General features: G+C 40.5%; 1 protein-coding gene across 3 annotated transcripts in view; it reads right to left on the bottom strand.

The window, feature by feature from the left end:
• Nucleotides 1–12,110, bottom strand: part of OGT (O-linked N-acetylglucosamine (GlcNAc) transferase) — a 35,596-nt gene that overhangs the window by 17,527 nt on the left and 5,959 nt on the right. For all 3 annotated transcript variants that reach the window (XM_059156432.1, XM_059156430.1, XM_059156431.1), the window contains exons 4-6: nucleotides 6,574–6,642; nucleotides 2,952–3,068; nucleotides 300–379 (exon numbers count right to left, since the gene is read on the bottom strand). In XM_059156432.1, coding sequence (XP_059012415.1) covers nucleotides 300–379; nucleotides 2,952–3,068; nucleotides 6,574–6,642 — 266 coding nt within the window. The remainder of the gene's footprint in view (nucleotides 1–299; nucleotides 380–2,951; nucleotides 3,069–6,573; nucleotides 6,643–12,110) is intronic.

The following is a 12,110-nucleotide window of genomic DNA, read 5'->3' as shown; positions in this document are numbered from 1 at the left end:
GGAATCAGATCAAAGAAATAATTTAGTCTAAAAGATAACCACTTCAACAGGTTTACAATAAACGAAATTTCAAAATAAATTCCCAGTGAGAAGGATAATGGCTTGGACGAAAGCCAGCAATGAAAAGTCAGGCAACAATGCCTCTAAATAAAAGTTAACACAGCAGACATGATGAGGGAAAAGTAACATACTAGAAAAGGAAAATGTCTTTCAATGGACCACTGTTCATCCTTTTAGTCCAAAGACTCAAGTGCCAATACAACACTCAAGAAAATGTATCAAACAGAACATTCTCTCACCTGTCAAATATCCGTGCCTCTTTCAAGACATTTCCTAAATTGATATAAGCATCCAGAAAATTGGGGTCAAGGGTGACAGCCTAAAAATTACAAGACAGCTACTTAGAGACAAGTGAAGATTTCAGATTACACTTGGCAATTACAATTTTTTATTCTGAGATAATTTTAGGCCTCCAATTACATATTCCAGTATAGTTAAATCTTATTTCTTTCACTTAAAAAAAAACCCATATAGGGGTGTCTGGCTGACTCAGTCGGAGCATGCAACTCTTAATCTCAGCATTGTGTGTTTGAGCTCCACACTGGGTAGAGAAATTATGAAACAAACTTTTAAAAACAGTTATTTTAGTACCCACTCATTATTCACAAACCTCAATGTTATCAAAATAACTTGTGTAATGGGAGAGTACAATGTGTCCTGAAGGGAAAAATGTTAAACTGGGTCTGCTCCAATTTTACTGAGCTAAATACTTCTAACGGTGGGCCCAATCTTATTCAAGTTTAATTAGCCTAACTCTTCTAGGAGTGCCTGGCTGGCTCAGTTTGTGCAACATGTGACTCTTGATCTCAGGACTATGGGTTTGAGCCCCATGTTGGGTGTAGAGATTACTTAAAAATAAAATCTTAAAAGTGCGCCTGGGTGGCTTAGTCGGTTAAGTGTTCAACTCTTGATTTTGGCTTAGGTCATGATCTCAGGGTTTTGAGATCAAACCCCACATCAGGCTCTATGCTGGGCTTGGAGCCTCCTTAAGATTCTCTCCCTCTTTGTCTGCCCCCTCCCCACCTCAAAAAATTAAATGAACAGGGGTGCCTGGGTGGCTCAGTGGGCTAAAGCCTCTGCCTTCGGCTCAGATCATGATCCCAGGGTCCTGGGATTGAGCCCCGCATTGGGCTCTCTGCTCAGCAGAGAGCCCGCTTCCTCCTCTCTCTCTGCCTGCCTCTCTGCCTACTTGTGATCTCTGCCTATCAAATAAATAACTTTTTTTAAAAATTAAATGAATAAAAAATAAAATCTTTTAAAAAAAATCCTAACTCTTCTAAAACATAATAGCAGGAAGAAGCAGCAGCAGGCTCTAACTGAAAAGGGAAATATACAGCTCATTAATAAAGTCTACATACTCAGTAAGACCTTAGTAAGATATGTAATTAGAGCTACACACTCAGTTAGATACATAACTTCAAGGAGATACTAACCATTAAATGGTTTTATCCAAATAAATCTCAAGTTGTCTTAAAATATGGCCAGATATAACCAGAGCACGGATTCTCAACCCCGGCCATAACATTAAGAATTCACCTCCTAAAGGGTGCCTGGGCTCTCTCACGTACCAGTTAAATCAGACCCTCTGAAGATGGCACCAGGAATTCCTATCTTTTATAAGCTCCTCACGTGCAACCAAGGTAGAGAACCACCGAGCAAGAGGTAGGTACTCCTATAGTGTAATAAATGCAAACTTTAACTGAAATACTGAAAAGGTAAAGGTAATGAGTAATTGTGAACATATTAAAGAGTCATAAAGAACACTTCCTCTTCTCTTTGCTTCTATCACAAAGTACCTAGTGTCTGGTTACGTCTTCTTTGCTACAGATAAACGCCTAAATCTATTAATGGTAAAACTCTGATTGTATCATTCCTTTTTCATTTACTAGCTGGAACACTGCTATAAATAGAAACTTCCCCCATCAACTACTGGGTTACCCTAAGGTCCAGTTCACACAGAAGGAAGACAAATGCTTTATTCTTCCTACTTTAGTCAGTTTTCAAAATGAATTACTCCTTATCTTCCAAAGGTAACAAATGAATTTCTTCTTAGTATATTTAAAAACTCATGAATTTACACACATTTGACAAGTTTCAAATATATCTCAGTTAATATTCCAGCTGATGTTCAAGTCCCATATTTAGCCAGCATGAGCCTCTTCCGGTTGCCTTTTCGAGTCCTCTCGACATACTCTATCAAAGATTCCTTGCTTTCTGGTGTGACAGGGCACTCCAGATTAATTTTGTACATTTCCTACCCCAATCTGGAATCAGCCTTTTGACCAAGAAACCCTGCTTCTTTAAAGTTGCCCTTCTTTAAAAAAGTATTTTTAATTTCTAAAATACATTTTCCATGCAAACCTGGAAACTGCCAGTGGGGTGGGGGGGGCACCTGGCTGGCTCAGTCGATGGAGCCACGAGCGACTCTTGAATCTAGAGTCATGAGTGAGATCAAACCCCACATTGGATGTAGAGATTACTTTAAAAAATAAAATCTTCAGGGGCACCTGGGTGGCTCAATGGGTTAAAGCTCCTACCTTTGGCTCAGGTCATGATCCCAGGGTCCTGGGATCAAGCCCCACATTGGGCTCTCTGCTCAGCAGGGAGCCTGCTTCCTCCTCTCTCTCTTTGCCTGCCTCTCTGCCTACTTGTGATCTCTCTCTCTGTGTCAAATAAATAAATAAAATCTTAAAAATAAATAAATAAAATAAAATCTTCAGAGACAAACAAAACTGGAAACTGCCACATCATATACCATCCAGCAAATGCTATAATGCTGTCAAAGAAACAAAGATTAAGTGACTGATGAAGTAAAGGCCTATTATTTGGTTCTAAGTAAAAACACCCTGCACACATAAGCACTTCCCAAGTACCAATTATTAATGACTAACCTTTTCAAAGTGATGAATTGCAAGCCAAATCTCTCCTTGTGCATTGAAAACACAGCCAAGATTACTCCAAGCTACTGCAAAGTTCGGTTGCGTCTCAATTGCTTTCAAATAACATGCCTTAGGGGGGGTTAATGAAAGAAGATGGGAGGGGAAGGAGGTAAAGGGAAAAGGGAAAATTTGTAAAGGGAAAAAAAAAGATTGGGGGGGGGGAAGAAGGTGATATCATTATTCCTTCTCTGACCAGCCAAAAGTGACCCTGCAGCATAGGCTCGCTTGCGCCAAAACTAATGCGCTGCCACAGCTGGCTGCTCCTGCGCCTGCGCCACCAGAACCCAAGTGCAAACCACCATGTTCAGTTCTGCTGACCAACAACCGACCCTTTATTCTGGGACTTATCTGGGAAGTCAGTTGCCTTAATACTCTATGCTGGACTTCTCTTACCTGAACTCCTAAGGGCTTCTGCTAGGTTTTCAAGTCTGCTCTAGAGGGTGACACTCAGAACCAAATTTCCCACCCCATCACCCCCTCACCAGTTTCCCAAAGCGTGCCCTACAAAAGGTTACCAGAGCTCACTGGGAAAAAAAAAAGATTTCATGATCAAATCAATTAGGCGAACAGAAAACGGGTTTCTTTGCTACAGAACTTGCCTAAGCCTTTAACAGTTTATATGGGACTCCCTCAACTTAGTTGACCATGGAACTCTTGTTTTCCGTGGACATATTACTAGAATGCTACAAAACACACTTTGGGAAACACTGCTCTAAACAATACTGTTCCTGGGGCGCCTGGGTAGCTTAGTGGGTTAAGCCGCTGCCTTCGTCTCAGGTCATGATCTCAGGGTCCTGGGATCGAGCCCCACATTGGGCTCTCTGCTCAGCAGGGAGCCTGCTTCCTCCTTTCTCTCTGCCTGCCTCTCTGCCTGCTTGTCATCTCTCTCTGTCAGATAAATAAATAAAATTTAAAAAAAAATAAAAATAAAAATAAACAATACTGTTCCTCACTCACATCAAAACTATGCTATTGAGGAGAAGAATGTCTTTCTGCCACATCAGGTATAAGAAAGCCAGGCTATCCATCCTCACAATGACCAACTCCCAAGGGGGACCAAAGCTGAAACCTCGTATGACAGGATTGCACCTAGGTTGAGGTCCCTGTAATGCGAGCGCAAACATCGCTTGCGCAACCTAACAGCAACGCACTGCGCGATCGCTGCGAACTGCTGCGCTACATAGAACACCCCTAGACGCAGCAAACGGCCAACCAGATCCATTAATCTACTAGACAGGCCCAGAGAGAATATTTGTTTAATGAGATTAGTTGGACTCGAGGTATGTTAAAACCCAATTTTATCCAAAAAAGGCTACACAATAGGACTGAGGGAGCCAGTCAATCAGATTACTCATCTAGTCAACCGTTCACAGGGGCTCATTTGCACGCATTGCGCATTAACGCTGCGCAGCCTTTGCGCTACTGCAGGGTCACAGCGCATCATCAGAAGAGCAGAATGCTGCAATCCAAACAAAGAAGAAAAAAGGAAAAAAATGAACAACAAGAAGAGTTAGAAGCTTTTACTAGTAAATTATCTCTAATAATTTTTAATATCAATTAACTTTTACTTATCTTTGACAGAATTGTGGCTATAGTATAAAACATTCTCTTACATAACTTGCTCGTAAATAAAATTATTTTAAGCTGTTTCTGAAGCCACAAGACAGAAGATTCAGGCATGGAGGCAAATTGTTTTGCTGTGGCAGTTACAAACCCGTTACCATATTTCTCATCATGTGACTTTTCGGTGCGTTCCTTGCTGGAAGAGGAGGAGGTGTGTGTCTGCCCTAGATCCAGGCCTCGAGCTCCCTTCAGCGAGGCACCTTACGCATGGAATAGGAGGTTTCACCCACCTGAAACCTTCTAAATACAATATCAATGGTGAAAAACCAAAAACAAGAGAGAAAATAAAAACAAGATCATTAGTAAAAGTTCAACAAAGCAATTGAAATTCTTTGGATGTCTATTACATATGGGAATGAGGACAGTCTCAAGTCTGTAACATGGGAAACATGCAGAAGGGAGAGGGTTAATCAGGGCTATTGCATACAGCAGGGATTTTTGCTGGAAGAAAGGCTCTTCGCTTTCTACAAAGACAACTTAATTTTGCTTCCATCTACTAGGAATATGCTGGCTTGAATTTTCAAATGCACTGATTACAAAAGAAATACATTGCATTTCACTCAAGAGTATGTTCTTGTTCACTAAGTTCTCACAAAAACAGAATAAACATTTTTCAAACTAGGTGTCTCCAGAGCTCTGAAATAAAGAAGTCAGCAACCTAAGGCAGGCGCAATGTCTCAGCCTAAACCGATCTCTAAAGCTGCAGTGAAGTGCAATTCATGTTAGCTGTCCGCTTGGTGGGGTGACAATTAATAGGAGCTTATCAAATATTTGTTCTATAAATTACCAATTAGATTTATCAGCTAAGATTGAAATCCATTACAATTCATTAGCTGGAAACCTACATAAAGGTTAATCCAAAGTGTCAGCAGAATTTATGAGCTACGCACTTAAAACTAGTGCCTTTTAACATTAGATGGTGCTGAAAAGCCTTCGCCCTCCCTAGATGAAGCAAACAGACAGCTACGCTGCGCATACACTCCACGCATTAGCATGCGCGTGGGGCTCAGAGCAACAGGTGGGAGTTTCAGAAGCATTCTGGTTTCTCCCCACTCCTCACCCCTGCAGCGCGGTTGCGTAAGGTGGCTTGTAACAAGACAATTTCATTTGTAAATTTAATTTACAATTATACCAAAAGCTTTAATAACCCAACCTGGTGTTCAAATTCATTATTTGGAAACAAAGAATGCTAAAAGCCACCTTTCCACTTTGGCAAGTTTTCTTTCGATCAGTCCATTTCCCAAACAAACCAGCTTTGTCCTTTTTTTTTTCTTTTTTTTTTTTGAAAGAGGTAGGGTGGGGAGGAACAAAAGAAGGAAGTAAGGAAGAAAAGAAGGTAGACAAATAGGTTTGGAAAAGAGGAAAAAGGAACTTAGAGGAGGGAATAGGGACAAGGGGCAGGATGTTCCAATTATTAATTTGCAATCATTTTAACAGCCTTTCTTCCACTGTAAAAAGGGTAAGGAAGATGAAGGGAGGAAGGTTAAATAAGAATTTTAAATGCCAGTATTACAGGGTAACATTTGGATGAAATTCTTCTCCACTTACAAGCCACAAAGGACTTAGAAGAGCAGCATTTTCAATGGCACCTGCATCATATAGGAGTCTTGAGCCAAATCACAGGCGCTCTGCTTGTCACCAGCAGGCAAGCCTCAGATTTGAAGGAATAGTTACTTATTCCCACATAAGATCATGACGGAGCCCATTGTTACAAAGATGATCTAGCTCAGCAGAAAGGCTCCAAAATGTTCAGGCTCTTGCTTTACCCCCAGACTTAGAACAGATATGCCAAAGCCTGGCCCTGCTCTAGTCTGAGGTGATTCATGCCATCAGTTTTCCTCAGTTTCATAGGACTGTTTTTTGGAGATAGCTCAATGAAGAGTTGAAGACTTGGCAAAAAGTACAAGTTTTCATAACACTGATGTTTCAATGTATTCTATCAAACACCTACCTTGGCTTCTTCCAAGCGACCCAGGGCTTTGAGCAGGTTCCCCAGGTCACTGCGAACACAGTACAAATCCTAGAAACCAGGAGATACTCCTTAATTATACTATAAAAAATACCTTGAAATTACTTTTACGCATCTAAACTTGCTGTCCTTTTATTCTGCCAACTAAAGATACTGCTTGACAAATTCAGAACCACAACCCCACATCCTCAATTCCAAATTCCAAAAAGTTCCAAAAACTTATCTGATGATGAAATCTGACCAGAACTGGCACAAAGCTATTTAGAGAATTCATTGATCCCACTTAGTGTGAATACTCAAACCTCCGCTGCAGAAACATGTAAGTGTTTTACTAGAAGGTACTGCTCCAGACTCACCTGAGAGTTTTATACATGGTATTACCATCTTTTGAAAATCCTAAAAAATTTCAAATTTTGAAATGCATCTGATCCCACCAGTTTCAGATAAGAGACTATGGGCCTTGGAACTGGAAAGTATTATGCTAACTGAAATAAGTCAATAAGAGAAAGACTATAATCTCACTCATATACGGAATTTAAGAAACAAAACAGGGTGCCTGGGTGGCTCAGCGGGTTAAGCCTCTGCCTTCGGCTCAGGTCACGATCTCAGGGTCCTGGGATTGAGCCCAGCATCGGGCTCTCTGCTCAGCAAGGAGCCTGCTTCCCCCTCTCTCTGCCTGCCTCTCTGCCTACTTGTGATCTCTGTCAAATAAATAGATAAAATCTTTTTTATAAAAAGAAACAAAACAGGGGTGCCTGGGTGGCTCAGTGGGTTAAGGCCTCTGCCTTCCGCTCAGGTTATGATCCCAGGGTCCTGGGATCGAGCCCCGCATCGGGCTCTCTGCTAGGCGGAGAGCCTGCTTCTTCCTCTCTCTCTCTGCCTGCCTCTCTGCCTACTTGTAATCTCTGCCTGTCAAATAAATTAAAAAAAAAAATCTTTAAAAGAAACAAAACAGAGGATCATAGAGGAAGAGAGGGAAAAAATATATAGCAAGACAAAATCAGAGCAGGACACAAACCCTAAGAGACTCTTAAACACAGGAAACAAACTGAGTGCTGCCAGAGGGAAGGGGAGGTGGGAGGATGGAGTTATTGGGTGATGGACATTAAGGAGGGCAAGGAGGGCACGTGATGTGATGAGCCCTGGGTATTATGTAAGACTGATGAATCATGAACTCTACCTCTGAAACTATACATTATATGTTAACTGAATTTAAATTTTTAAAATGTAGGGGGAGACTAGGGGCTTTACTGTAGCTCCTCTCCCTAAACGTCAGTCACTTTAAAAAAAAAAAAAAAGCACCAAATATTTGTTCAACTATTTTGTTCAAAGGTTATGATGAATCACTCCAGTATCAAGGGCCAAAAATTTTCCATAGTGAAAAAAAGTATTTAGCTGTGACTGGCGATCAGCAAACCTACCCTTGGGCTGTCAGACATATTTAGAAACCTTGACTTCATTTCAGCATTAGACAGAAGGATTATCATCCAACCAAAGCTTCAATCCTGGCACCTGTCACTAGATCACTCATTAGTATTAAGTGCCATTAGAATTGAGTGGGTGAATAATGAAAAGCAGTTGACTCTGCTTTTTTATTAGCAACGCCATTGTGTTGTGAGTCATCTGACTCACCATTCCGTTCATCAGTATGAAAGACTCATCAGAACAGTGAGCTTAAATTTTTATTTGTCCTTGTTTGCCTTTGTCATTCAAATCTACCAGCTAACAAGCACAGACAATGGCAATAGGGAATAAGCTTATCATTTCAAACTGTTCCACAGAGGGGGAAAGAGTCTTATTAAGTCCCAGTAAGAGAAATTTTGCCAATTGTGCCAAAGTATCATCATATACGCTATTCTATGCACAATCGTATTATGGCTTCCAGAATCAGGTGGTTAATTTTACTGACAAACAGCTTTTGTGACTGTATACTATCATCCATCAGGTGAACCAAGTCAGCCAGCAAACAGACTGCCACAGAATAGCCTACAGTTGACCATATTGGGTCAGTTCCATGATCTACCTGATCTGTCCTGTCTGTCCATCAAGCAGTGACTGGTGTTTGGAGAGAGAAGGACTGTCTCCTGTGAACTCACGTACAAAAGGCTAATACTAATCCTTTAAAAAAAAAAAAGTCACATGTATCATTAGTCTTTTTTTTTTTTTAAGATTTTATTTATTTATTTGACAGACAGAGATCACAAGTAGGTGGAGAGACAGGCAGAGTGAGAGAGAGAGGGAAGCAGGCTCCCCGCTGAGCAGAGAGCCCGACGCTGGACTCGATCCCAGGACCCTGAGATCACGACCCAAGCCGAAGGCAGCGGCCTAACCCACTGAGCCACCCAGGCACCCCTGTATCATTAGTCTTATTACAGATTTATCCTCCTCTAATGACTCTAAGCATTTATACTCAGAAATAATGATTCTATAATCTTGCTATCTACTTTGTATAATTTTTCTTCCTAAACTTTAAGGGTTACCCTTCGGTTTGGGCCAACCATTAACTAAACAATCCAATCTGCTCATAAAAGCTCTATTACTACATCTGATTATTGCAATTACTTACCTTTGGACTTTTACCAATTCCTATGTCTCTTCTGAGCCATAATAATCAAAATCTTGCAATAATTCTCCAACAGTGACCCTAATGGGCTATATATTTTAGCCAACTGTTGCATACTTTTACCCTCTAATTTCTATAAACTCTTGGATGGATGCCATCCAAGTGCTGACAGTGCCTACCTATATTTAATAATACCATCTTGATCCATTACAGCATACTAAATCAAGTTAACACAATGCCCACAGTTAAAAACAGATTATCTTCAAGATCACTAGCAGATAATCAACAAGGCAGTTTTAGGAAAAGGTAAAACATCTCATATTAAATATAATACTGAAATCCAAGTCGCCCATTTGGGAATCCAAACGTTTATGCACAAACAGCAGATTTCTAGGAAATCCAAGGATACAAGTATTCTCCCAAAAGTTCAAAACCTAAGACTGCTTCAAAATGAGTAAGCATTTCCTACAGAGGGGCGCCTGAGTGGCTCAGTGGGTTAGAGCCTCTGCCTTTGGCTCAGGTCATGATCTCAGAGTCCTGGGATTGAGTCCCGTATCAGGCTCTCTGCTCAGCAGGGGGCCTGCTCCCCACCTGCCTCTCTGCCCACTTGTGATCTCTCTCTCTCAAATAAATAAATAAAATCTTTAAAAGATAAAAAGAATTTCCTATATAACCACCCCTCCCAAAACAACATTTATTTCCTGCCTTTCTTCCTAGAGCTCCAACCCCTACCCACATCTATCTATCTATCCACACTTACACACATACACATGAAGCAAGAATCAGGTTGATAAAAACATACGGTAGTTCTCAATTGCCTCTCAATTTAAATTTAAACTCCTCAGCCTCTACTCTTTCTGAATCTTCAAACTGACTCTCCTCTACTACACTCACTTCTTGTTACTACTTGACTCACCACTTCAGCCAAGGAAGTCTACTTGCTATTTACCTTCCTACAGAATGCTTAGGTTATAAGCACCCACTCAAGAATATCTTCTGATTAATACTCTCTAACAATAATCATCCAAAGAACCTAACGCCCTTTTTCTCTTTGCGGGTCAGGTCCTCTCTCGTATTAGAACCTTCAACTTTTTCTCCCCGGCATATCACCCCAATTCCTAATAAAGCACTGCACACACAGTAAGCACTCAAATATTTAAATGTGACATTTGCACAGCAAACATAATAAAAAGCAGAGAGAAACAGAAATATATGGTTTTCCACAGCTTGGCTCACAACAGTAACAAATTACATGACAGTAATGTGATAGGATGCCAGTAGCTCTCAGCATTATGCATCCACAATCAAAGCCAAAGCAATGTTTCAACAACCAACAGAGCTCCTTAGAACAACTCAGGGTTATAGCCATTTTACAAAGGACAATTTTATACGTAATTCATAAAAGCAACTGCTGGGTATGAGGAAACTCTAGTGAACCATCATATAGATTAACCGCTGCAATAGCACCTTTAAATACAATGGACTTGGGGCGCCTGGGTGGCTCAGTGGGTTGAGCCGCTGCCTTCGGCTCGGGTCATGATCTCAGGGTCCTGGGATCGAGTCCCGCGTCGGGCTCTCTGCTCAGCAGGGAGCCTGCTTCCCTCTCTCTCTCTCTGCCTGCCTCTCTGCCTACTTGTGATCTCTGTCTGTCAAATGGATAAATAAAAAATCTTTAAAAAAAAAAATACAATGGACTAAAATGTCAGTGAAATTATTAAATCATCCAACATTACAGAAGACAGTTAAGAACATAAAAATATGAAACAGCTCCAGGTCTTAAAATTTCTATAATCAAGTCACAGAATAACTTCTACCATTAACTAGAAAGGATAAACACTGCTGAAAACAGATTACCAAGAATACTACCATAACATTTTACCTTTTCACTGCTGCAAAACCAAAATAACGTGATTTTAACTATTTTTCATAGGCCAACTACTTCTATGATTCAAGACAACAATGCATTGCTAACAAGAGCACAACTTAGGAACAGACTATAGACTGTCAATACTGAACTGACAAAGGCATTTGACACTAAGCTGAAGTCTAGTTAAGGTTAGATATCCTTCAATAAGTTAAAACATTACTGGTATACTTAAGGTGAAATCATAGCAGTCTGCACAATCCTTTTTTCACTCTTACTGGTGAAGGCACAGAAATAAAGCAGCGACTTCCACTAGTAGAAACAGAACCACATGGGAATTCATAGCTGTTCAGTGCCTTTAAGGAGGTAGTCCCACGATATATTTTAGGACTGTTTTTACTTCTTTGGTAAGGTCCAACAACAAGCTTTCTGTTAACAGGTTAGATACTGAAAAACATGGTTCTGTCTCCCACTTTAGTCTTCCCTTCTCCTTTAGGTTTTCTACTCTTGTAGTTTGGTATCAGGTCAGCAGCAATGACTGCTCTGCTACACACGTAAACAAGTGAAAACCTGAGCCAAGGGGATCAGAGTTCAAGATGTGGAACCACAGCTATATAAGAGGACAAAAGTGAGTTTATACTCAATCAACAAGAGAAGGGCAGAACCAACCCTGATTAATACAGGGTACGAAGTTACTGTGAAAACTAGGTGCACAAGTGAACTCTGAGCCCTGGCTCTGAAGAACAGGGTCCAAGCCCCAGTGGCAGTACAGGGCTCCCCCCATAATTTCTTGTGTAAACTAGCCAATAAAAATCATAAAAAGCCATGCAAATCTACATATCCTTTCAGAATACTCAATGCATGTAAGAAGTTAGTTTCACTGACTACCTCCAAGAAGAGTCACTGGGAGACTTTTCACTGTATCCATACAAAAAGCAATGAAAAAATAATAATAAATATTAAACTCTTAAAATTAACTGGAAAAATAATCATTAACAGATGTCATAATGAAAAGTGATTTCAGATCTTTTGCACAAACTACTAAATTAAGCTGCAGTTTCCAAACCTGTAAAATAGGGATTAAGGGATAGT

Source organism: Mustela lutreola, chromosome X (assembly GCF_030435805.1).
Source record: "Mustela lutreola isolate mMusLut2 chromosome X, mMusLut2.pri, whole genome shotgun sequence".
NCBI lineage: Eukaryota > Metazoa > Chordata > Mammalia > Carnivora > Mustelidae > Mustela > Mustela lutreola.
Note: the sequence above shows the minus strand (reverse complement) of the source record. Positions and strands in the feature narration are given on the sequence as shown.